At 36.3% G+C, this 27232-nt stretch overlaps 1 protein-coding gene across 1 annotated transcript in view; it reads right to left on the minus strand.

Moving 5' to 3' along the window:
- CPS1 (carbamoyl-phosphate synthase 1) overlaps positions 1-26893 on the minus strand; it is a 124185-nt gene extending 97292 nt beyond the window's left edge. Inside the window, exons 1-3 of the mRNA XM_082691573.1 lie at positions 26623-26893; positions 4092-4201; positions 567-711 (exon numbers count right to left, since the gene is read on the minus strand). Of these exons, the coding sequence (XP_082547699.1) occupies positions 567-711; positions 4092-4201; positions 26623-26748 (381 nt within the window). The 5' untranslated portion in view covers positions 26749-26893. The remainder of the gene's footprint in view (positions 1-566; positions 712-4091; positions 4202-26622) is intronic.
- Between the last annotated feature and the right edge of the window lie 339 nt (positions 26894-27232).

The raw sequence follows: 27232 nt of genomic DNA on the forward strand, positions 1-27232 counted from the left end.
CAAATTTATCTTGATTAGGAAAACTTAATGTGTTTACTTTTAGACTGCATATAAGCTATCTTTTATTCAGCCCCTAAATAGGATAAGATTAAAAGGCAAATACTTGATACAGAGTTGATTACCAAAGACCTTTTAAAAGGTAATTCATCACCATTTCTTGTAGCATACTTGTCATTTAGACTTATAACAACATCTTTCCAAATTAAACCAAATTTCATCCAAGGCATTAAGAGTAAATGCAAAGTGCCATGAAAAATGAAATTCAAAATTATGTCATGTTAAAAATCATTCCCATAATACACAGGAATAAGGTTGAGAGCACGAATTTAATGGGTTGTCCTACAGTATTGAGGAGAAACTTTACTCATCCTGGATTCTTAAAAATAAATCAACTATCCCCCCCTCCAACTGAGACTTTTTACTTCTTTTTTTTTTTTTAAAGTAGGTTTCGTGCCCAGGGTGGGGCTCAAACTCACAACCCTGAGATCAAGGGTCTCATGCTCTAGAGACTGAGTCAGCTAGGTGCCCCAAATTGAGACCTTTTAACTAGTCATCACTGGCACTACCTTAATTCCATCAGACTCCAAATACTTGCTAAGTCCCAGGCCATCCACTGCGGCAGTGTCAGGGGCTCCACCATTCCCAATAATGGGATTGGCCATGGTGAGAATCTGTCCCTTGTAGGCAGGGTCAGTAATAGCTTCCGGGTACCTGAGTAAAGAAGCCAAAATATTACCAATGACAACAACAAAAATGTCTGTAACCACAAAACTACAATCTACATACACACTCTTAACTACTGAATCCTCAGAAATGAGAGAACATTAATTTTAAAACCTATAAGGCTGCATCTAGATTTTAACAAATCTAAAGAAATTTTATGATCAGATATAAAAATGTATCGCATCATCTGACTCATATGAAAAGACAAACTGACCTTTAAAAAAATTTATTTTTTCATGTGAGTATAGCTTACAAACAATGTTACATTATTTTTAGGTTTACAACATAGTGATTCAATTTCTCTATATGTTATGATCTGTTCTCCACAAGCATAGCCCCCAGCTGCCATGACACAAGACTATTATAATTCAGCATCACTGTATTTCCTTTGTGCTCTTTATTCCTGTGACTTATTCGTTCCATAACCGGAAGGCTGTACTTCCCACTCCCCTGCCCCCACTAGCCCATCCTCCCCCTCCCCCCCCTTCCCTTTGGCAACCATCAGCTTGTTCTCTGTATTTATGGGTCTGATTCTGCTTTTAACCTAAACTGACTCGTAAGTACTAAGACATATTCTTATATAATCTTCAATCCCTAAACTTCTTAAACTTTTTAATCCCTTGAAAAATTCCTTCATAGGGAATGAAGGAATTTCTAAAAGATTGTCCTAGTTAAAGTTTTCAGGTATCCTGAAGTTTCCCCTTGCCTTCCAGACACGAATCCAAACTGGTATTTACTATTAAGGGCTGCCAGTTTCACCAAAATATTAATTGTCAAAAATGTTTAAGTTTTTTTAAAAATAGTTTTTAGGAACCTTGAAGACTATCCTGATTACATCACTGGTGACTGCATGGGTGTCTATGTTTATTAAAATTTATTCAACATTTAAAAAGACTGAGTTAATTTCTGTGGCAGAATTGCCCAAAAATATAAAGGCTGTTGGTTTTTATTTTAAAGTCTGGAGAAAGGGAAAAATAAGAATACATATATTCCCTGAGAGAATTACTCAATATAGTTGTTTATCAAAACAGTTTTAGAAAGAATTATACAAGTTTGAGAGTTATCAACTTAGAAAAGAAAATCAGTCCCACAAAAATTGCCCTGAACCACTTCTGACTTCTAAATCAAAAGATTCCGAATAACTGTTTTAAAGTACTGGCATAGAATTAGGGAGAAATGCATTAGATCTTCATTTTAAAGTTAAGAATGTATTTTCAATTTTATGATCTCTCTATATATATTAATATATATGCATATATATCACTCTCATTCTGAATATTAAGAAACATTATTCCAGTAAATACCAGGAGTTATCTGTAGCTATTCCATGCCCTGGAATACAGTGTAAGTGAGGCTTCCCCCGACCCTACCCACCCCCACCGACCCCCTCGCCCTCTGACCCACGCTCACATTTTCACTTTCTGCAGAAAGAGTTAAACCAAATCTTTCTTGTGGATTACTACTGGTAATGAATTTAGGTGCTGAGGGGGACAGAATCAACAACCTTGAAACCAATAAAGTTGAACTCGGGCAATAGTCAACATAAATTCTTCAACCCCATCCAAGACAAAGTCCTCCCAGAACTACTTTTGTCAACAAAACACTTAGTCTTTCAGCTCTCCAACCCCTGAGGAGACTAGAGTGCTGTAATATTTATCCACACCTCCATCAGCTAATTTCTCAGATGCCTCTCACCTGTCAGGAACTGATAATTTTTTAACCAAGGCTTACACACAATATAAATGCATTTCTTGAAGATGAAAAACAAAATAACCCCTTTAATTATCAGCCACCTTACTGAGCGAGACACACAATGAATGAAAGCAACAATTCTCAATGGAAAATAGGCTCTGTGGACTAATCTTATTAATGAATGCCTTTTCCTACATCAAAAACATCTTTAATTAATTTAATTTTACTTCCCTTTCTTCTTTCTCTCCATAAAAGAACTGACCATTCCCTTTAAACATATGCTTACAATACTCTCGCTGCAAGTGAATAAATACAGCTTGTCCTAGAGAACTGCAGTGTTAGAAGCAAATTAATCCATCAGGTCCTGTTTGACTTTTGTGATGTGACAAGATTTATTACCCATAATCTATCACAGAGAAGAAAACTCCAGTGCCCTCCATCATTCTGATCTATATTAAACAGTTGTTTGTTGGCAGGTATATTAACACAGCTAGTAATTAGTGCTGTCGGAAAGCTTAAATAATTGCCTGGTGAAGCAAAACTTTGCAAACAGCTTTCATACACTGTAATTTAATGTTCTCACCAGTGGAACTATTTTAAAACCCACCTAATATTCTTCATTTCAGACAGAGCCAAGAGTTTAGAGAAAAATGTATGTTAATAATATAAAGGAAGTTTCGTCAGTTAATAACTTCCGTATCAGTTAACCCAACATCCCTGTCTTTATAAGGTCAACGGAATTTTCCTAAAAGAACTTGTCAAATACTCCAAAGAAGTTTAGTTCATTGACTCTCTAAGGGAAACCTCTTGAAACCATCCAGTCATATTTTTTTAAAGGACTCATAGATTAGTTTTTTTTTTAATCCCCGCTATAAATTACTGTCTAATCCAGTTCCCTCATTTTATATGTGGAAACTAGGATTCAGAAAGGTTAAGTGATTTTCTCAATATCGCGTAACCTGTTAGCATTGAAAATTAGACCAGAACTTCAGCCTTCCTGTTCCCAGAGAACAACCATTTGTTGGTCAATAAGGACAGCTAGGTGATTTCCGCAGCATCTCTGATCTTTTTGCTGCACACCTATTAGCAGATCTTAAACACTGACTTGGGTCTCAATTGATAAATTTTGGAACCATCAGATCAATGAACCTGCTCTCCCTTTGATTACTTTAAGACAATAAACGGATCTGTTATTTCACCTTTCTTACTAGCGTGTGAAATTACACAGAATACCTAAGAACTTTCTCAGCTCCTTATGGTACTTCATATCAGATCTGCAAGGTTGATTCTTAACTTCACTAAAGCAATGGCACTGGACTGTGCTATCCATCCCTTCCTTGCTTCAATTTCTACCTTAATCATATCCATACCTTCTCCGACAGAAGCCATTTAAGTAATCTCCTATGACTTGTGTCCTTGGGCTCTAGGTTTCTAGAATTAATTTTATGCTTTATTTTGCAGGGGAAAACCAGTGTCCATGTTCTCTTTCATTTACCACGGCAGGAAGGAGTTTGTTATCTATGCTGGAAGAGACGACTTCGAGCACAGGGCAACGGCAAGATCATGTGTAGTCTTACTATGATGGGATGATTTCAGCTTTCCACCATGACTAAGATCATCTAGTTAGTCCTCTACATAGAGGAAGAAGAAAACCTTGGTGCCCGAGCATTACTCACCCTCCCAGGCCCGTGTTAAAAACCACTTCACCAGCGACAGAGGATGGATGGCCGAAGGAGTAGCCTTTCATCTTAGTTCCATCTTCCAGGACAATGTGTGCTGTCTGTGCCTAAAGAAACAGACACATGAATCTGAGCGGAATACAAAATACGAGGCAAAACGCATTGAAAAATATCCAAAGGTACAATACACAAACTCACACACTCATTAAATAAACGTCCAGCATATGTGATGAAACCATACTGCCTACATTTGGAGTTTCTCTCCTGCTCCTTGTCACTTTTCTTCAGATGTATAGCTCTTGTCCCTGGCAGGTGTTTTATTTTGTTTTGCTTGCAAGAGGAACTGAAGCATGTTGATACATTGTCTATTCTAAGTCTACTTGCAGAATTATCGACAATCCAGAAATACTTCAGTTGAGCTGAAATGCTGTGTGTCTATCTTTTTCCCCTTAATATTCCATAGCTTTGCTCAAGGATAGCTTTAAGGGAACTCATGAGTTTGCAAAAACTTTGTGTATCGTACCATACAGCTCATCATCACTCTGGATTTAGAGCTAGAAGGAATCTTAAAGATTATCCATCAAATCCCCCAGAGTGTTCCAAAGAGCTCTTGTGTTTCTTTCTTTCTTTTCTTTTCTTTCTTTCTTTTTTTTTTTTTTTTTTTGAGAGTTCTTATGCTTGATGGAGTTGTCTGAAGGGCCGTCCCTCTACACCAGCTTTATGATCATAAAGAAGTCAAAACTTTATCACTCAATTAATACTGTTACAAAAGCAAGCAGTATGAAATATCTAAATATAGATCATATTATATTTTTTAGTAGAGGTATTTATATCCATGTCTGGTTCTCTCTTTAGAATATAAGGCATTCTGAATTTGATCACTTCACCATACTAATTTTTGAACAGCTTCTATACAATCCTTGGCTAAGAAGAGGGACAATGAGAGAAACTTATCTATGAAGCAGGCATCAGCCACTCTTCCAAAATACTCTAAATGCTATTGTTGAAACAATTTATGTCAAATTTCATTTCCATAGAAGTTAGGGAAGAGAGAAATGTGTTAAAGTATACTTTGGGAGGCAAAATATAGACTCGGTAAGAAACCACAGGGCAAAATAAGTGGAATGTGATCTTTAGAATAAATATAAAGAAAAACATCTCTGCAAGAATTGAGGAAACTTTATTAATTTTTGGCATAGTATTTTTAAGATTGAAGATACCATTGTGCTTATATTTAAGAGTCCTTTTTAAAAAAGATGTATATTTAAATACTTAAGGATAAAATACCATGATATTTATGATATCTGAAATTTCCTTTGAAATATTCAGGGATTAGGGCGAATTGGTAGGGATATGAAATACATTCCGCCATAAGCTAAAATTGTTGGAGTAAGGGAAATCAGCGTGCTGTTCTTTCTGCAAAGATTAAGTGCAGCTCTTAAAGAAGAACCAAGATGCCCTTCAACGGACGAATGGATAAGGAAGATGTGGTCCATATACACTATGGAGTATTATGCCTCCATCAGAAAGGATGAATACCCAACTTTTGCAGCAACATGGACAGGACTGGAAGAGATTATGCTGAGTGAAATAAGTCAAGCAGAGAGAGTCAATTATCATATGGTTTCACTTATTTGTGGAGCATAACAAATAGCATGGAGGACAAGGGGAGTTAGAGAGGAGAAGGGAGTTAGGGTAAATTGGAAGGGGAGGTGAACCATGAGAGACTATGGACTCTGAAAAACAATCTGAGGGGTTTGAAGTGGCGGGGGGGTGGGAGGTTGGGATACCAGGTGGTGGGTATTATAGAGGGCACGGATTGCATGGAGCACTGGGTGTGGTGAAAAAATAATGAGTACTGTTTTTCTGAAAATAAATAAATTGAAAAATTAAAAAAAAAAAAGAGAAGCATAGAAATTCTCTACTTTCTTTCGCTCACATTTTTAGGACTGCTCTCATGGTGCCTAATCCTTTCGTACCCTGCCATTCACCCCCACTCCCACCACACATACACACACACACACACACACACACACACACACCAAACTTGATACACAGCAGAAGCTTGGGAAGTGATTTCTAGACCTGGGTTACTATACTCCTTTAGATCTGCAACATGTATTCAGCTTTTCAGGTGTTAAAGTGGAAAAACTTGATTATTTTTCTATAGTAGTCTTCTCTGTAGAAATGCAATGCCTCTTTTCAGTACAAAGTACACAAATCTTTTGGCATTTGAATAACTGCTCATTAATGTATAAAGTAGTGTTTGATCATCTTTAAACCAATATAATCTGTGCCTAAATATTGTTTATGTGAGGGTATGCATACACATCAACTTATATTTACACACAAAATAATTCAGTATTTTCTAATAAAATTGATATGTTTAAGATACTTATTTCAACAGGAAAGTTCTGTTCTGTTTTTTTGCAACTGGAGGCACAATGCATGGATTTCAAATTTATATTTCTGAGAAAGATTAAAGTGCTGGACTGCACACATATGTGTTTCTGTGTGCAAGTCCGTATGTGTGGCAGAGTTAGCCAAAAGAATTTTGTCCTTTACTTGGCTTATCAAATAATCTTTGAGACAGTTTTGTTTCATGTATAGCCTTGGAACTAGTGTTCGAGATCTCAAGCTTGATACTTTATCTTTGAATAGTTATGGTTTATCCTCTTAGCAACTAAACTAAAAGAGCTTTTGGAATTTAAGAAACAAAACAGATGAACATAAGGGAAGGAAGGAAAAAATAAAATAAGATGAAAACAGAGGGAGACAAACCATAAGAGACTCTTACCTATAGGGAACAAACTGAGGGTTGCTGGAGGGGGGAGGGGTGGGGATGGCAACACTGGGTGATGGGCATTAAGGAAGGCAATTGATAGGATGAGTATTTGGTGTTATGTGCAACTGATGAATTACTAAATTTTGCCCTTAAAACTAATAATACAGTGTATGTTAACTAAACTTAGATTAAAAAAAAAAAAAAAGGCTTTTAGAATTACTTGGCACAAAGGAAACCACAAGTGATTAATGTAGTATGAGTGATGTCAAGTTCTGAGTTCTGCTTCTATATATAGGAAATCAACTTTGCATGTCCCTTCTTCTCATAGCATGATTTTCTTATTTTGCATTTTATTTTAATTTACCAACTATTGTTTATTTACGATTGAAGACAGGGGTTGATGGTTTTAGGAAGAGCGATAATGTTCAGTGTATTGTTGAAGATTGTTACAAGCTAATCAAATGTCTATGGTGATGGTTCTCAGTAGGGATATTTTTAATGGGAAATTTCCCTAGGTAGCTCTGACATGTTTCACTAGGTGAAATTCTTTGGTCCAAGTAATGAAAATTCACTGTCAAAAAAGTATTTTCTCCTCAAAGTATTATTTTCTGTTCTTGAGGAAGTCATGTGTAACCTACATGCTTTCACAAAATGGAAGGAGGAAAGAAAACATCTTCCTAAATAATACGTAACTTTGATAGAACCTAAAACAACTGGACTTAGTTGGCAAAACGGCTACAAACTACAAATTTCAGCTGTTTTCTATCCATCAGTTTATCTATCCTACTCGAAGCCATCCCTGCCTAAAATATCATCTATTTACTTTTTTACTCTTTTCCCCTTTTCCCATCTAAGAATTTCAAATTGTCTGATCTCTGGGTTAGACACCATCTAATTATTTTAAAGAAAGGTAAAAATTAACATAAGCAAATCCAATTCTTGTTAGCCTGTTCCCACAATTCTATTTGGCATTTTTCTTTCTCTCTCCATGGGACTAGATTTCTACTTTACTTTCAGTCTCTTAAAGATATACTTGAGGAGACATTTACTGTTGCCTGAAATAGTCCCTGAGATTGTGTTCAATATGTCTTTTTGATCCTTTAATTATATTTTCTGTTCTTTTTGGCAACTTTTATAGATCTTCCAATCCTCTTTCCCACTATACATTATATTCTTACAAGGCTTCTGTTTATAGCCTATGGTACCCTTTATATTCCACTTAACTACATAGCCCTCTGATGAGTTTAAAATGATGATTGCCAATTGACTTATCTATGAATTGATAGAGGAACTCTGAACAAAGAGCTATTATTTGGTATCCCCTCTTCTAGCTAATAGTTCCCCAAATGCTATTTCATTCCAATGAGTCCAAAAGAAATCACCTTGTGACTATTGTAAGATATTTTAGTAGCCTCGCCCTGAGAGAAAGAGGTCCATAGCCTAGGAATTAGATTGTACCATTAAAGGATAATTTAAGTGCCTACTGACAGAGCCCTTTAATACTTTGAATGCTGAAAGTACAAAGGAAACCTTAAGGAAGAGAAGCCTGTACATTCATATAATGTCAGGAAAAGTAACCAAAGGATATATAAATATGAATTCTACTAAGTAAAGGACCTCTACCATGACATGGTCCCTATGTGTTTAATAAAAATATATGTGTCAAGAAGACTGCTTTCACATTCAGGTCAAAAACTCATTGAGTTCCTACCATGTGCCAAATCCCACACCAGGCTCTGGAAATACATGGACAAATGTCCCCAGACCCTCCATTTAGCAAAAGGTCTAGATATGTGACTGAATGGTAAGGAAGAAACCTCCAGAAGAATATCACTGAAGCACCTGGAGATAACATGATAAATAAAATATCCTTTCCTTGGGAGATTTTTCTTTAATAAAAGAATTCACCCTTTCTTTTCCATCTATGCTTTAAGTAATAAAAATTAAAATTTTATGAAAGAATTCATGTCAAATTTTGAATTTAAAGCCCAAAATTTAAAGGTTTTTTCAAGGGATGCCTCTGTGGCTCAGTTGGTTAAGCATCTGGCTCTTGGTTTTGGCTGTGGTCTTGATCTCAGGGTGGTGAGATCAAGCCCTGTGTCAGACTTTGTGCTTAGCACAGTCTGTTGGAGATTCTCTCTCCCTCCAAATCTGCCCCTCCCACTTGTGCTTGCTTGCTCTCTCTCAAATAAATAAATAAATTTTTTTTTTAAAAGGAAGAAGAAGATGCCTTCAAGTCTGCTCAAATGTCATCCATCTTCTTGGTGAGTCATATCTCCTCCCTCTTATTTAAAATGAAAATATTGCCCCCTCCCACCCCCCCACCGCCATTCCCCCAACTCCTCCAACTCCCCACCCCCATCCCAACCCCGTGCTCTATCTGCTTTTCCTTTACAGCAGTCATTGCCTCCCTGCCTTAACGTCCTGGAAAGCAAACTTCATGTGGACAGAGTATTAGATCTGCACAGAGTAGACAATTATTCAATTTTTGTTGCATGAATAAAGATTCATTGAGTGTCAATATGAAGAAAATAACATAATACCAGAAATTGTTACTATTTTTATCATTATTATTCAGCTTTCAGTTTGTCAAGGAATGAATTTAAAAATAAGCAAATACTTGTTTTGAGTTGCCTTTCTGTTAAGCTTAACCAAGAATGCCGTTCTATAATGTGTTTAATTTAGTCCCATCAAGCGGAGATACTATGTTGGAAAAGAGACCTGAGTGGCATTGAGGGAGACAAGGGGCGAAGAGGGAAAGATCAGTGGATGGTTATACCACACAAGCATAGTGAGTGTGCTGTACATAAGTGTACAAATACGTGTTGTGCAGAGCTAAGACAAATACCATGCTCATTCAAAATTCAATTTACTAGGCATTTCACATCAAAGAGGCTGACGGTGCTTGAATTACTTAACAAACTGCTTCATTTCTTATCTCACTTCGCAAACATAGACAAAGAATGAGAAAGCTCTCCTTACCCAGTATATTCTAAAATATACGGGTACATGAAGAAAATTCCATTTTATTCTATTTAATTTTAAGATAATTTATGCACATGACTCTTGAAGAAAAATTATTTTACATTTCTCCTATTGTTCTCAGGTGTTAAAGCATGAGTTTGTCACAGCAGATTCAAGTGAAAGGCTTAAGGAAAGGTGAACTCAAAGGGATCAAAAGTTATTTTGTACACCGAAAGCTATTTATTTCTCGATCACCAAAATTAGGTGAATAAACATGTATTATTACCCACCTTACTCAAGTAGAAATTGGAGTCTACCTGGCTGCTGCCTATCTCTTTGTCAGTCATTGTAGAGCAATGGAAGCATGCAATAAATTCTGAAGTGAGTTTACTCTGACCCCTGCTTGGTAGAATTATGAAGGATTTTAGTCTGGTTTGCTCTCATTACACATGGAGAACAACTATTCTCCAAAATGTAAATACTTATATGAGCATTATTTGCAGATGGCTACTTTGGATTTTTCCTCGTTTTGTTGTTGTTGTTGTTGTTGTTGTTGTTGACGACCTGGGATGAACAGTCTCAATTCTTTTCACATGTCCTTAAAGTTCTTCATTTTACTTTTTCCCCTCTGGGTCTTTGACTAATAGTCTAAGAACTTTTCTTAGTAAAACCTTCATGAAAATTAAATTCCATGTGTGACAGGATCCACTTAGTGGCCTAATTTTAATTGAGTCCTCATTTTCATTATAGTGTAATTCTTCATCACTAATTAAATGCATATGAAATTATAAGAATATTCTTCAAATCTCAAGATCATAGCCAATAAAAAATCTTAACTTTTAATTCACTATCTAATTTTAGATTTAAGTGCCTCAAAGTCAAAGAACTAGTTATGTGTTGTTGTTAGTTGCTTTTATTCATATTGACTCAACCAAACTGACAATAAAATAATGAAATATAACAAAGAAATTTTGGGTTGTATCGGTACCCATCTTCAGGTTAGCAGTTAAGAGATATTTATACTGCTTTTATTAATGGAATGTAAATCAATCCCTTTTCTCCATTCAACATCATTTATCATCCCAAACAAGCATCATCCCCTAAATGTAATGAGGAAAATAACCTTAGCACAGGGGCAGCAGAACAAGAAGCATCTATCTAGAAATCTCATTTCAATAAGGTCAGTCACATTGGTTTGCCAAATGCCTAGATCACAGACTTGAAAAATAAAACTATATATTGTAAATATATAAATTATATAGTTATTTCAGGATAAGAGTAAGTAGAATTTTCCATCTAACCAGGTGAGGAATTATTTTAAGTATAGAGGGAGTAGAATTCTGGAGAAAAGCAAGTACTATAGGGAAAAAAAATTCATAGACTATGGTCAGTTACTTCTTCTATGTTGACCACATCTATACCAATCTGTGCCCAGGCCTTATCTATTAGGGACTATTTAAAACTGTACTCTGGGACTATTATCACCTCATATGTGGAATTTAAGAAACAAAACAGAATGTCACAGGGAAAGAAAAAAAAATAAAACAAAACAAAATCAGAGAGAGACAAACCATAAGAGACTCTGAATTGTAGGAAACAAACTGAGGATTGCTGCGGGGGGGAAAGGGTTGGAGAGATGGGGTGGCTGCGTGATGGGCATTACGGAAGGCATGTGACGTAAGGAGCCCTGGGTATTATATAAGACTGATGAATCACTGACCTCAACCTCTGAAATTAATAATGTAATATATGTTAATTAATTGAATTTAAATGAATGAATGAATGAATGAATGAAACTGTGCTCTGTGGAAGGGGGGGAGGTAATAGAAATGCAGTTGGGCTGGAGAGAGCAATTGTGACCCTCTCTCCCCCCTTTCACCATTTGGCTTTCTTTCCCCCCACTTCCTGATAAAATATGGATTCACTGGCTTTTTGGTTTGTTTTTTGTTTGTTTAGTTTTGGTTTTGGTTTTATAAATGTGACTAATTGTAGTGTATTAAAGATCAACTCTACGGATGCCTCTGGAGACTTTGTCGGAAAAACAAACCTTGAAGAGCCATAGAGATTCTGGTATGCCCAGGTTCTCACCCTCATCTCTGCCTCTCTTCTTTCTACCTCCCTGAACTCTACCACTTGTTAGAAACCCAAGTTTCATCATCTTTGTGCATTAATCGAACAAGCAGTAGAAGACTTGTCCTTTCTCAAGTTAAGACTAAATAAAAATTGGCACTTTTTATTTACTGCCCCATAACCAAGTATATGACAAATTTCTCCAATAAGATTATAGGCAACACCAGACAACATCAAGGACAGAGAGTCTGCCTTGTCTGTCCAACACAGCATCACCAGCACATAGCACAATGACTGGCACATAGCGGGTGATTAGAGAAACCATTTTATTCCTTCCTGAATTCATACTTTGGTCCATGAAGCTAATTTTCAGAGCCTTTGAAAGGTCATTTAACCCCAGTCCACAAAGTAAAAGTAAGAAGAATGATTGGTGACTTTGGGAAATGGAATTGAGCAAGACTGGCTTAGCCCTTCTTAACTCTCTTTTCAAAGAAACCTGTTCTCAGTTGTACATCCAGATAGGAGAGGAGCAGCTGTAAGTGAATACATTCGACTCAGGGAAAGGAGTTACAAGAAACATATTTTGTTACAGAGCTGGGACTTGTTTTCTAAACAGCTTTAGCAATAATAAAGATGATATTCAGATTGCTGTGTATTTGAATACTGTGTCTTATTTCTGTTTTGATTCTAAATATAGAGATTGAAAAGAAGGTATTATTACACCCTAAAATCACACCAGTAGAAAGTACCCTGCAAATACTGACAGGCTGAATGAATGAATGAATGAATGAATATTTGAATGAATGGCTTTCAGGTGGCAAAGAAGCTACAGAGATCTATTTTTGTTTTGCTGTAACCTAACTGGCTTGCAGAATGCAAGTCATATTTTGACTATTCCTCTTAGGCACTGCTCACAAAGGTAACAATGGGCAATATATAGCTGTCCTTTAACTCCGTGTGACTTATTTCCTGGGAGACTAGTTAAGAGAATAAAGAACACCTGCTTTCACAGTATTTTTCTCTTCCATATTCCACCAACTAGAGATGCAAATGGGTACAGCAATTCCTTTTTATAAAGTCATTATCATACTTAAGCTTTATTCACACTTTAGTAAAATCACTTCACGCAGATAATCTACTAACCATTAGTACTGCTAAATGATAATGAATTCCCTATAACAGAAAAAAGGAAAGCATGCACTCTCTTCCATACGATCTTCTCCATTATTTCCTTTAATAGAGAAAATTATAAAATTTAATACGGAAAAATAAACACCTATTTTTTCATTTTATACTTAATATAAGTTTTTACTTTTCACCACATCATGAATTCTTATTTCATTTGTCTTATTTTTGGCTGAACTCTTTTATAAAATGTAGATTTCTAATTTGATACTTTTCTAGTAGCAGTTGGTTTTACAAATCTTTCAAATCCAATGATATTAAGACAAATAGTAAGATGGAGTTTCAGGGTCTCTCTCTTTGGCATCTTTTCCTAACATCCCTTGGAAATAACAACTTTCAAATCACATCTGGTCCTACAGGCTAGATAATAAAGTTACTTAAAATAATTACTACTGCAATTAAAAATAATTCCACTGTCAATGGGAATGTAAAATTGGTGTAGCCACTGTGGGAAATGGTATGGAGATTTTTCCAAAAAAAGTAAAACTGAACTAACATATAATCTAGCAATCCTACCTCTGGATATTTACCCAAGGAATTGACTTAAGGATCTCAGAGAGATAGTAGAACTTCATCTTCATTGTAGCACTATTCACAATAGTCAAGGTATGAAAGCAACCTAAATATCCATCAACAGATGAGTAGATAAAGAAAATGTAGCATATACATACAATGGAATATTACTTAGCTTTAAAAAAGGAAGGAAATCCTGTCATACATGGCAACATGGATGGACTGTGAGGACAGTATGCTAAGTGAATTAAGCCAGTCACAGAGAGACAAACACTGCATAATTCCACTTACGTAAGATACCTGAAATAGTCAAACGTATAGAATCAGGAAGAAGAAACGTGGTTGCCAGAGGCCAGGGTAAGAAGGGGAAATGGGAGTTACTAACTAACAGACATAAAGTCTCAAATGTTTAAGAAGAATAAGTTCTAATGATCTGCTGTACAACACTGTCCCTAAAACTGCGCTGTACAGTTAAAAATCTTTTAAGAGGTTGGATCTCATGTTAAGGACTCTTACTGCAAAAAAAAAATAATAAAATAAAATAAAACAGTTCCACCTCATCACACAGTACCTAATAATTCATAATGTCTATTAGTAACTCACAGGTTGTCACTGACTTGCTTCAAGAACTAATTCCATACTACATTGGATTTTGTCACCACCCAAGAGAGAAATCTCCATCATCATTTATTATTGGCTCCCAATTGTTCCCTCTGTCTCCCTGCTTCTACCTATCCCATGCAGTGAAGTTAAAGGTTATCTTTCTTAAACATATACTGCATAACACTAATCTTCACATTCCCCAATTAACATTCCAAGTCCCCTCATCTGGCCCATTATGGAATCCCTTAGACTCGCCACCTCTCTAGACTTTGTGCATAAATGTCTCCTCTTTGCCTGTTTCTGTCCTGGTTATCCTTCTTAGCCCTGCTCATAATATGTCTTCAAAGATCCCCCAAGTCAGAATCAACCACTGATTTTCCTGTGCTGTCACTGCATGTGTGTGTGTACTGTTTGTGTTACCTTTTGTTTTAATTGTTTAAGTTACTCTTCTACTCTGCTAGGTCACAACTTCTGAGACAGAAAATCCAAAGTCCGATTTAATTTTATATCCTCAGAGAAATGGCCCACGGTTGTACACACAGTCATATAATCACAATATACTTGGTGAATGCACAGAAATATGGGCCATTATGTGATGCTGAATGTTGTTCACATGCTGATATTATGGTTTTACTAATCAATTCTCTGATGCCCACTGGCTACTGGGTTTTGTTCGCTTGCTTATTTGTACTTGAAAACAAAGACAGATGTCCCACATAGGCATAGCTCATGCTAAAAGATGGAAGATAAAAGTCAAGAATAAGTTGGGGCTGGTTGGCAGCATCCCTAGGTTTCTATACCAACTAAGTGTCATACAGATAATATCCTCAGAAGAGTCTAGAAGATCATTTCTAATCTTTATTCTTTGGCCTTCCTAATGGGTTGCTTCCATTACTAATATTAATTATTATCTTAATGTCAACATAAACCTAAGCCTCCATCACTGGGGAAAAGGAATAATAAATTATGTGTGCATACATAGCCCAATTATTTTCCTTTCTTCCTTTACTTTTTTTTTTTAAAGATTTATATATTTATTTATTTTAGAGAACAAGAGGTAGAGGGAGAATAAGAGGGAGAGAACCTCTAATAGACTGCCCATGGAGCATAGAGCCCAACACAGGGCTCAATCTCACCACTCTGAGATCACGACCTGAGCCAAAACCAAGAGTTGGAGGCTTGACCAACTGAGCCACCCAGATGACCCTCTTCCTTAACTTTTCATCTAAAATCCTTACCAAATTTTACTATAGGTCATTGGTAAATTCATTGATTTTAATTCACTAATATAGTCTCATAATATTACACTTCTATACCAAACCCCCAAATAGTTTACAACTAATAGTCTGTTTTTATCTCCCTCTGGGAAAAAAAAAAAAAAAAAAAAAACTGAGGTTGCCATATCTTTACCAATATTCTTTCTGAGGTTTACATTTAGTGCTCGTGCATACTTGACACCCAATAAAGATTTTAACTACATTTGAGAATAGTAACTAAAGATGACATGTATACTTCAATTTTTCTCTACTTTGTGTCCATATGTTAAAGTACCTCCCACTTTGTTTTGTTTCTATTTTAATTCTGTAATAATCATCATGTTTGAAAAAATATATATAAAGCATACCATGTCTTAAGCATGCCTTATAAAAGTGGATTGACCTGTCATGATACTATTTCTACCTTTTGATATTGCTTTAATGAGACCTTGTTAAGGCATAAACCAGATGGCATGTAGAGTTACCAATGCTTATTAAAGTCTATATATAGTTTCACCAATAAACTTTGTATATAGATTTGAAAGATAAATGTCTGCTGTTCTGAGAAAGTTACCTTACCTCAAATAGAATTATGAAGTTATGTTGGAAAAATGGGATTTGGGAGAACACTGACCTCACCGAGGGCTCTACCCTGATCCCCTTCATAAGGTTTCATTAATAATAATTAACATGATGAGTTGGGCACTGCTTCTAAAGCTACCAATGGGGGGCGCCTGGGTGGCTCAGTGGGTTAAGCCGCTGCCTTCGGCTCAGGTCATGATCTCAGGGTCCTGGGATCGAGTCCCGCATCGGGCTCTCTGCTCAGCAGGGGGCCTGCTTCCTCCTCTCTCTGCCTGCCTCTCTGCTTACTTGTAATTTCTCTCTGTCAAATAAATAAATAAAATCTTTAAAAAAAAATAAATAAATAAAGCTACCAATGGGTTTTCTCAATTAATCTTCCCAAAAAACAGTGAGGTAGGTAATGTTAAGAACTGTATTTTACAGTAAAGCTAACTGAGGTTTGGAGGAGTCAAGATCATTCCAGTAGTAAACAGAAAAACAGTGGCTTCTGAATGTAGTCAGTGTTACTTAGAATCCACAACCCTCTATCCCGCTATCATTACCCTCTGCAGGGAGCCAGGTAGAAGGTTTCAGGCCCCTTTTTCTTCTCCTAAGCTTACTTCTATTTCTTCTTTCCAATCTTTTCAAATGGGAACAAAAAAGCATTTCAATTACAAACTCACTCAGATGTATTTATAAGATCTTTCTTTCAAAACTGCCGTGGATAACCTGGCAGGGGCCCAGGTCAGCCGAGAATCATCTGTCTGTAAGTCTGTCTGTAAATCATCAGAGTGGAAGGTCAAGTCATTAGCTGTATCCTGTGATCTTAGGAGAACCAGAAGGCTCTGAGAACTTTTCACACCAATTCCAGCCCCTTGAGTCTGAAGCTCTGAAGACTGTCAGGACTATCGATGTGGTGAACATGGAGACCCACCGCTCAGTCCCCCTTCATGAAGGCCCTGCTGCCCTGCTGCAAGGGGGGAGGTCAGTGGATAGTCACCACCAGTCGGTTCCCTGATGGTCTGTCTCAGCTGCAGAGTCCTGCTTTGCCACAGGCCCTGCACGGAGAGCCCCATGCCCGCACTGGTTATTGAGGCTGGCAGGGAGAGGAAAGCCCCGGCCCAACACAGGAAACTCTGGTGGACAACAGCTTTCTGTCGGGTTGAACTACACTTTCTCACAGTTTACTTCTTCTCTGCCCAACTCCATTGCCTCAAATTACCTCCACCAGCATTAACTGCTAATAAATATATGGCTCTCTAAACACCATTTAATATCTGCTTCTGGAGAACCTAACTTATGATAGTCACAAGTCAATAAGAATTCAAAGGCTTTGGCGAGTCTCAAGACAGAAAGTTCTGCTACTTATGAGGGTTCTAACCCAGAAACTACTAGAGAAATGTGGAATACTGCAGGATACCTGAATGGTTTCCTTTCTTCGTGTATCCCTAAAATGTTAAGAATTAGCACAGACTTCAAGTGAATTTGGCATAGTGCCTAAATTAGGTCAGTTAAGGTCCTTAGGCCAAAGTCAATGGTACCTCCAAGTTGTTCAATGTCCAGAGGCAGACATACACTTTTAGGGGCCACTAAGCACAAGTTCAGCATGCAACTGCCTAAAATAAAACTCATACACACACACAGCTACACACACACACACACACACACGCACACACACTTGCCTATACCTTCTAAATCTCTCTTGACTGACCTTGAACCAATGTTTAAATTGTGTCTGCAATTAATAACATTATCTCTACCCTTTCACAATTGTATTTTTCTCCCATCCACGTAATTATGTTTACAAAACATCCAACAGGACCCTGCACCTCATGCGCACCCTGCCAAATAAGGCCAGGCTTTGTAGACAATATAGGTAGCAAGAAAAATGCGTTAAAACTAGCTCACACTCAGAGTTTGATTTCTTTCAGCCTGGAGCATTCAGATATTGTGGATTTGGGAGCCAGTTAGATTATGAAATAAGGAGTCAAAAATTGTCTGTTCTTATGACTTATATGATTTTGTGGGATAAAGACTGAAATTAGTAGTCCCCTTGTCCTAGTAATACTAAATATTACTTCTCTTCACAACTTTATAGTTGGAACATCATAAGATTATAAATTTTTCCACACACATAATATTTAAATAGGCTAAAATGGAATTTTTCTGTGTACTCAATTACCTCATTTTAATCTTTTATTTTATAATTATAATTTTCTCTAAATTAAATTGAGTTACATAAATTTCTACATGATCCCTATTCTTATATTACTTTTTAAATGGAACCTTTAGTAAACTGCACAATCTTTGGGTGTTGTACTTTCTAATATTTAAAAAACCTGGTGATTCCTTCACAAAGCATAGGTAATTTCTGATGAAAATACATTTTTGTGAGAGAGCTTGCATATAAGTAGAAATTCCAACAAATTCTCTATTTAATTGTTGATTTGTCTGCCAAGGAAGTTGATGTCATTTTACCATACCACAGAATGTTGTTGTTGTTGTTTTTAATGATCTCAAAAAATGTGATGCTGTAAGCAAATCTCCCATTTTCCCTCAACATCTCACTCATCTCTTTAGGGCTTTTGATTTTTTCCATCAAATTAAAATTCACTGTAAACCTACATTTATGGGTCCATTTTCATTTCCTAGTAAGATGACTGATTAGCTTTATGGGACCACAAATAAATGACCGAAATTTTATACCCTAATACTCTCAGTTTGAAATCAGGTTTAAAAGGGTAGATGATTCAAAGCACTTTCCAGGATAAGAACAATGCAACAGCTGTTAATAGGAGTCACACAGCTAAATTCTCCTTCAAAAAGCTTTGAAAATGTGTCCCTGGTGTTATGCTCAACTGATTTAGAGAGCTTAGGCTTAGGAAGTAACAGTCAAAATTCAAGCATAATTTATAATTTAACCCACAAAGGTTTTAAAAGTGCTCAGTGTTCATTACTGTCTTTAGGCTTTTCCTTTGCACTCAGTATTATGTTATTAAAAGTCATCCACTCATTCCTTAATCATCCCACATCGCAGCATCATTCTGGGCTAACTTTGAAACAGCTTTCTTTGGATCCATTAGTTTGAGACAGTGGAAACAAGTCAAAATGAGACTTTTCTTACAATTCAAAATTACTAGCAGTAAACACCTACCACATTAGATTTCTACATATGTGAAGCTTATGGGACCATAAGAGAAACAAACTGAAAATTGAAAAACAGCATGTTTTGTTACAATACATGACAATATTTTGGTTGACGTGAAAGAAATATGTCACTGCCCTAAAATATCCTATTAATAGAATTGTTAATTAAAGCAAGAATCCTTACTAATTCTTTAATTTAAACAATCTGTTCTCAAAATGCAACCACAAAAGGAGAAAAAAGGAAAGGAAAATGTATATGATTTATTTTATGTGAGGATAAAGTGCGTAGATACATGGGCTCTTGAGTAAGCAATAACATTACAGCAGGAGAAATGATTTAGAGCATTATAAAGCCAAGTTAAACAACAAGAATGGCTCCAAGTAGACAAAAAGCCAAATTAAAAAATTCCATGTGGTTTTGGGCCTAATTAAAATTCTAACCAGATTTGCTATGGATATGTTTCACTTGTACAAAAATAGACATCCAGGTGTCCTTGTGTTAACTCCAGCACTTACACATCCATGAAATGGGAATAACTGCACTGTTTCTTCCCCTAGGTGTGAGAATTTACCATTAAAATGTTCTGAATATAAAGTCTTAAGCTAATTTAGCAATAAGTTCCATAAAAGATTTGAATATAAAACATGATAGTTGCAATAATCCCCTTAAGCTAGTAGTAGAAATGAAAATCATTTACTCGGGGAATCTGACTGTATTGCTATTAAATCATTTGACTATGTAAATTATTTGTATATCAGAAAAAGCAGAAGCCCCATGTGTTTATTTTCATTTTCACCAAGGCCTAAAGCCATATAACATATTTGATTTCTGGCTTACCTGATGTTTCTTAGCTATTAGTTTATATCAGTACTCATCCTCTCAAGAAATAAAATAAATCTGAACCAAGCTTTAAAACGGAAGAAGCTTAAAGCCAGAATTTATTTCAGTTATTACTGCATAGATGATATGGTAAAAGTTAAAATCTTAAAGTGTTCTTTATTGGTAAATTAAACCTCTTTTTTCATTATTGGAGTTGTATTATCAAAAAAGGACACTTAAAATTCAGAATTAAGGCACAATTTCTAAATGTGGAATATTTAATGAGACTTTTCTGCAGTTATAATATTTAACACTTCAACAATTAAAAGTACTGTAACAGCTGTAATCAATCAAGACTTACAACATCCTAAGTTAATAGCCTTACTACATCCTACATTAATATTAAGTTATCTGTCTTTAGTTAAACATAAGCCGTTGTTGGGGGGAAAAACTCACAAGGTTAATTTACTTGAATACTTCTCTGTTCTAGATATTTGTAAACAAATGAGTCAGATTCATAAGTAATTTTTATTCTAGTTATGTTTCTCATTGTAAATAAAATATAGCATTTAGAAAAATTCCATTATAAATTTTGTTCATAAAGTGTAAGTTTACAGTAAAATTTTCCTGAATCTAGGGGGCTCTCCAAGACAGGGGCGCCCTGGTGGCTCAGTGGGTTAAAGCCTCTGCCTTTGGCTCAGGTCATGATCTCAAGGTCCTGGGATCAAGCCCCCCATCAGGCTCTGCTCAGCAAAGAGCCTGCTTCTTCCTCTCTCTCTGCCTGCCTCTCTGCCAACCTGTGATCTCTGTCTGTTGAATAAATAAATAAAATCTTTACAAAAATTGTAGGACAATTTTATTTTATGGCAATAAATTAATATGGTTTTATTTAGTTTTACATCATAGATGAAAATTATTCAGTAAAATTCTTAGTGGTACATTGACTCTATTGATTCACCTGTTAGAACTGTATGTTAGCCAGTCATCTCCCTGTGAAAGATAAAAGATTGGTATATGATATTTAGTAAGTTAACAAAAAAGGAAAAAAGAGCAAAGAAGTCTTGAAAATATTTTCATATCGCTTCTCGGCCTTTTGGCTAAGATCAAGTGAAAATATTTTCATGAGTGGAATTCATTTAGACCACATGAAGAAAATCAAGGGGAAACTAGATGTGCGAGGACTAAGGAGTCCAAAACCAAGTCTGATGCTGGCTCATGTAGCTTCTTTCCAGTCTTCAGTCACTATAAATACCCTAAAAAATGCTAGTCCCATCAAAGACGTTCATTCTTGCATAGCAAACTGAGGAAGCCTTGAAGTGGGCTCTGGCATGACCATTGCTTAAGAGATACTGAAAACTCTTTATTATTATAACTTAGACTTTGGTACAAGTCAGAAATGTGAAAAGGTTAAATGAAGATGTGAGGGCAAAGGAACGTTCTCTATTTCATTAAATTCACTTCTACAGGATCAGTAATTCTGCTAAGCATGGTCAGGTGAAAACTCAAATCTCCATCAGCTGGAGAAGGAAACAGGAGGAGTCCAAGCTCGTGCCATTTCTACACGCACTTCGCCTACCAGATTTCTTAGCCTCCTAACCTCCTGCCCTACACTCACCTAGGCCCTATTTGACTATCACTTCTTCAACAGTTTTATGGCAGGAAGCTCAAAATGACAAGGCATTCTTGATAACCAACAAATGAGTCTGTGCTTTAGAAAAGAGCAGTGGGATATGAAAAGCAGAGTACATAAACAAAAATGTGCAAAAGGGACCTACCTCCTAATTAAAGAAATATCATTCACCCAAAATATACACAGTTGCTAATCATCCAGACTATCTAACCATTCATTTGGGATTGAAACATAATCTTTTTTTTTTTCAAAAATTTGCATCATCTTAGATGAAATCCAGCCCTAAAACCATATATATATATATGTAGTAAAGGTCTAATACAATAGTTACTCTTGAACGTGTATGATAACCCTATTCCTACCCCCAGCTTTAATATCTACAAAGAGGCTCCAATATAATATCCAATGTAATATCCAATATAATAATGAACTCTATTTCCTGTGAATGTCTTTAAAGCTACTTCAATATAACTAAATGATTCTAATTGTAGGAGTTTTTGTAGTTGCCAATTTCTAATCAATGACAATAGCTCCTCAAGACTGAGCTAAATAGGTAGGTTAATGTTGGAAACAGAGTATAAAAATCTTACAAAATGAAAACCATTCAAAGGGAATAATGACTCTAGGGCTCAATTGTTTCTGAAGTACCAGAGAGAAGGACACTTGGACTGTTATGTTCCCGGCTTAATTGTAACACAGGTCACCATTTTAAAAACCAAGTGGATTAATGTTAGAATCTGTACCTACTGAGAATCTTTTCGATTCATAAAGTACTTAACCTTTTCAATTTAATACCTTTGATTTCCAAATTCATTTGCAAGTAAAAATAAAACTACTTAGTCTTGGTGACTTTCCAAGACTTGTGAATTCAGAATTTTTAAATTTTAAGTTTCTTGAAATCAGAGACTATCTACTTACTACCCGTTTATTTCCACTTATTATTCTTCCTGTATACTCCCAGGATAGAAGCTTTAAAAAGGATATTAAGAGGTACATCCTGACTTTTGGAGTTGAATTCAAAATAGTAAAGATCATTTGCTTCATAGTTCTTGAGTCTAATTTCATTATAAGCAATATCTTCCTAGAGATAAATTTAATATTAAGGCAAAGGTGAAAAATCATTATATATACTTGAGAATTCTCATCAGACATTTTGTCATTATAATAATTTGTAGTCCATGAAAAACTGATGTGTCTACTAAGTCCTTCTACTAAAGTGTGTAGGACAGAATTTTTTTTTTTTTTTTTTTTTTTTTTTTTTTTTTTTTTTTTTTTTTTTAGTATCTAAGGCTTGGAGTGCCCGAGTGGCTCAGTTGATTAAATGTCCAACTCTTGGTTTCTGCTCAGGTTGTGATATCGTGGTTATGAGATGGACCATCATGTTGGGCTCTGCATTGAGCATGGATTCTGCTTCAGGTTCTCCCGCCTGCTCTGGTCCTATCCCTGCTTCCTTGCACTCTCTCTCTCCTAAAATAAATACATAAAACTTAAGTATCCAGGGGTTTTTTTTACAGTATTTTATAGATTTTTTTTAAGATGTATTTATTTATTTATTTATTCAACAGACCGAGATCACAAGTAGGCAGAGAGGCAGGCAGAGAGAGAGGAAAGGAAGCAGACTCCCCACTGAGCAGAGAGCCTGATGTGGGCCTTGATCCCAGGACTCTGGGATCATGACCTGAGCCAAAGGCAGAGGCTTTAACCCACTGAGCCACCCAGGTGCCCTATAGATTATTTTTTGAAGATTTTATTTATTTATTTGAGAGCCACTATGAATGGGGGAGGGGTAGAAGGAGAGAGAAAAGGACAAGCAGACTCCCTGCTAGATAGTGATGATGCAACATGGGGGCTTAAGTGGGTACGAGAAGAATAAATGAAAGAAAATGGGATTGGGAGGGAGACAAACCATAAGTGACTCTTAATGTCACAAAACAAACTGAGGGTTGCTGGGGGGAGGGGGGTTGGGAGAAGGGGGTGGGATTATGGACATTGGGGAGGGTATGTGCTTTGGTGAGAGCTGTGAAGTATGTAATCCTGGTGATTCACAGACCTGTACCCCTGGGGATAAAAATATATGTTTATAAAAAATAAAAAATTATATTAAAAAAAAAAAAAAAAGATACAGGCTGGAGATGGGGCTCAATCCCAGGACCCTGAGATCAGAATCTGAGCCAAAGTCAGACACATGACTGACTGAACCACCCAGGTACCCCAGTATCTTATAGATTTTTTAAGCACTGATTATATGTAATAGTCACATAATCCTCTGAGTAAGTCAAGAACTGTTTCTACACTACTGATGACAAAATTTAGGTTCAAAAAAGACCTGTGACTTGACCAAGTTCAGAGAATTAATGAATGCACGAGACGGTTTAGAATCCAGATCTTTTTATTCCCCATACAGTGAATTTTCCACTACGCAGCTACAACTGGCCAAATGTAGTATTGAGCACTGAACATTTTCTACACTAGTACAAAAAGATTGAAGTCTCTGAACCTTCCATATGATCTGGCTGTTGATCATGTATATCCTTGGTAGCTAAGTCCTTTAAATGTAGAGCACCTTAAAATTCCTACCTCTTTCCTATAAGAGAAATACAACTGTGTCTATTGGCAAGCTACATTTTGTAAATACTGGCCACAAACAAATATACAAGGAAGGGCCACATAAAACTACAAGTGCATTACTGCGGTCCTCAAGCCCACTCTGTCACTAATGGGACAAGAAAAGTGACCTCCAAAGCCATTGAAAAGGCAACTAATTTATAGGGCATTGCTTATAGATCTGCCCATAGGATATCTTCTGCAATCTATTAATTAGCTAGACCTAACTATAATGCCACTAACCTTTAGTGACTATTCTCAGTGCCCTTCACTGACCATTATGTAACCACATCCTAATAATTTTTAGGTGATGTCTATCTAAAAAGAAGAAATTTGGATATAACTTTCTAGGAGAGCTGAGTTTTAAAAAGGCAGGAAGAAAAGTAGGTAGAGGACTGTTCCAAAATAAGTGAATAAAACACAAGCCCCCTTGGACTTCTGCACAGAATTTTAATTTGCTATTGTGAAGTTCAAGAACTTCTATTTTTCATGCCTGGCTTTCCTCCAAAACTCTGACCAGTAATGACTGAGTGTGAGTAATGACTTCTACATCACGAAATGATGGCTTATTCCTCTTACAAATTTGTCATTCTTAGCTATGAACTTTGGCAGACCTTTAAAACATATATGCCACCCTGAGCTAGAAGAACTACTTTCACTGTAGTCCATCCATATAATTAAATCATTTTGTTGCGGTTGTGGTTGGGATCATACAGAGCACTTATTAGGATCATGGAGAACTGGCTTCTAATCTCAGTCAGATCTATGCATTTCAACTAGTCACTCAATTTCTCTTTTTCTGGTGTTGGATGGAGCTACACCTATCCCTGCCTACCTATTTTTTTTTTTTTTGTAAGAAGAAAAACATATTCCAAGGGAGACAACTTTGCAGTCTTAGAAGACGTATCTAACTGTAAATGGCATTACTTTCATTACTATCTAGTTTCTCTGCAGTGATATATGAGTACCCTAGAGATACTGCTAACACTGAACTGAAACTAATAGTCACTCTCAGAGTTTGTGTCTAGTCACTGCATATTTGATGATGGTTTAGAACATATCTCCTTTCTGGCTCTCTTGTTGTAATTAAACTGAATCCAAGAAAATGGCTGTTTCTAGGTTTCTTAATTTTAAAGTGGTAGTTTCTCCTGAGATCTTGTGTTCTCTCTCTCTTTCTCTGTCTCTATTTCTCTCCCCCTTCCCTTCTCACTCCTCACCTCTGTCTCTTTCTATCTCCCTCTCTCTTCCTTTCTTTCTACTCCTATTCTTTCCCCATCCTGTCACTGGAGGCCACAAAGACCAACAGGCAAGGCTGAGCCCTACAGATGTCACTCAGGGCTAAATACCATACTGAATCCTGACTTGAGCGATCTAAGAAACAGAAGCTGAGGAAGCATTTGGAGCACTTTTAGTCAACCCAGTGAGCATACAAAGTATTAGCAAAACACTCAAAATTATTAGGACCTATTTTTACATCAACAGATAAAGGTTGTTTGGGGTTTTTTCTACTTCACTTTTTATAGCTCTTACTACTAAAGAAGACATCTATTTAAAGCTACTGTGATTACTTGAACTTTATATTCACTAAAAGTGTTTTTCATTGGCAAAGTTCCCATGGAGTAATTTCAGATGCCTCTGGTAATAAATACCTTAATAAAGTTATAGGAAGGAACAGAAGTTCCCACTGGAATTTCATAATCCAATGGTAGGAGTAAGGGAGAACACTTCATGTTCTCTTCCCAGACCTGCTTTTCAGTTATAAATACATTCAGAGGGACAGAATTATCAGCTTCTAATTGCCTCCAAGTCTTAATCTGCAAAATAAAAATAATAAATGTGGACTCCCAAATGTGGCGAAGAGGAAAAAAGAAAAAAATAGATGGTCTACATCATGGTTAACAAATACCAGAATTATGTAGATATTTTCCTTCTGAAATTTTTTCCTAAAAAATGATGTTTCAAAACAGAAAAGATTACAGTGAGCCAGTAAAGTAGGGCTTAACAAATTACCTTCTGTGCTGTGGCTCATGAACATGGAAGCAACTTCATGTTTGAACCCTAACTGTGTGCAATAGTGACTGTACAGACAGAGCGAGCCCTCTGGTAGCCTTTAAAAGTCATTGTTTCCTAAACAGAACACTTACAATTTACATATTCACAGGAATTGTGAACCTTCTTGATGTTGGTTGAAAACTGCCATAATTTTACTCAGAACAGTTGAAAATGAGCATTTACTAAACCCAGTCGATTCAATATTAAAGCCAATATTAATATGTTAGCACTTCAGAACTACATGCAAATCTGTATTTGCTTCCTAAGTGACACCTTTGCTTCATGCTAAACTACACTCCATATGATTTTATCAGAAACAATAAATATGGGAATGTTACCTTGACAGAAAGGAGCCTGATGCCGGGTCTTGAAAATTTCCATTGATGGTGTGCGGTCACATTGGTAAAACCAAAACCAGTCTTCAGGGTCTTTACCACTTTGCAAGCTGTCAAAATCCTCGTCATATTGAAGATGTTGATTTGTGACTATAATTAAATAAAATTATATATATTTATGAGAATTTTGTTATAAGATTTTTTAAATTAATGTGAAAGAAAGATGGGGGGTGCAGTCGGTGTTTAAGGCTGACTGCACAGCAATCTGAATTTCCATTCATTCTGTCATTAAATGTCTTCAGCCACAGCTCCTCCTTCTCTTAACCCCTCCTCCTGAGGTAATGTCCGGAGATGTTCCATGGACATGTAATACAAATTGCAACACATCAAACACTACCTTCTCCTGCTGAGATAATGCTAGCGTTGTAGAAAACCAGTCATCCATCAAAGGAACTGCTTATGCAGCTGAATAGAATGACCTAGACACAGTGGATAACCTTAGGAATCTCACCCTAAAGAGTAGTAACTTTCTAATAATGCCGAAGATCAAAGGCTTTTACCAGTGTTAGATGTGATGCCTACTTTGCCTCAAAAGAGATTTGGGATTCCCAAA

The sequence above is a fragment of the Mustela nivalis genome, assembly GCF_964662115.1.
Source record: "Mustela nivalis genome assembly, chromosome: 11".
NCBI classification, from domain to species: Eukaryota; Metazoa; Chordata; class Mammalia; order Carnivora; family Mustelidae; genus Mustela; species Mustela nivalis.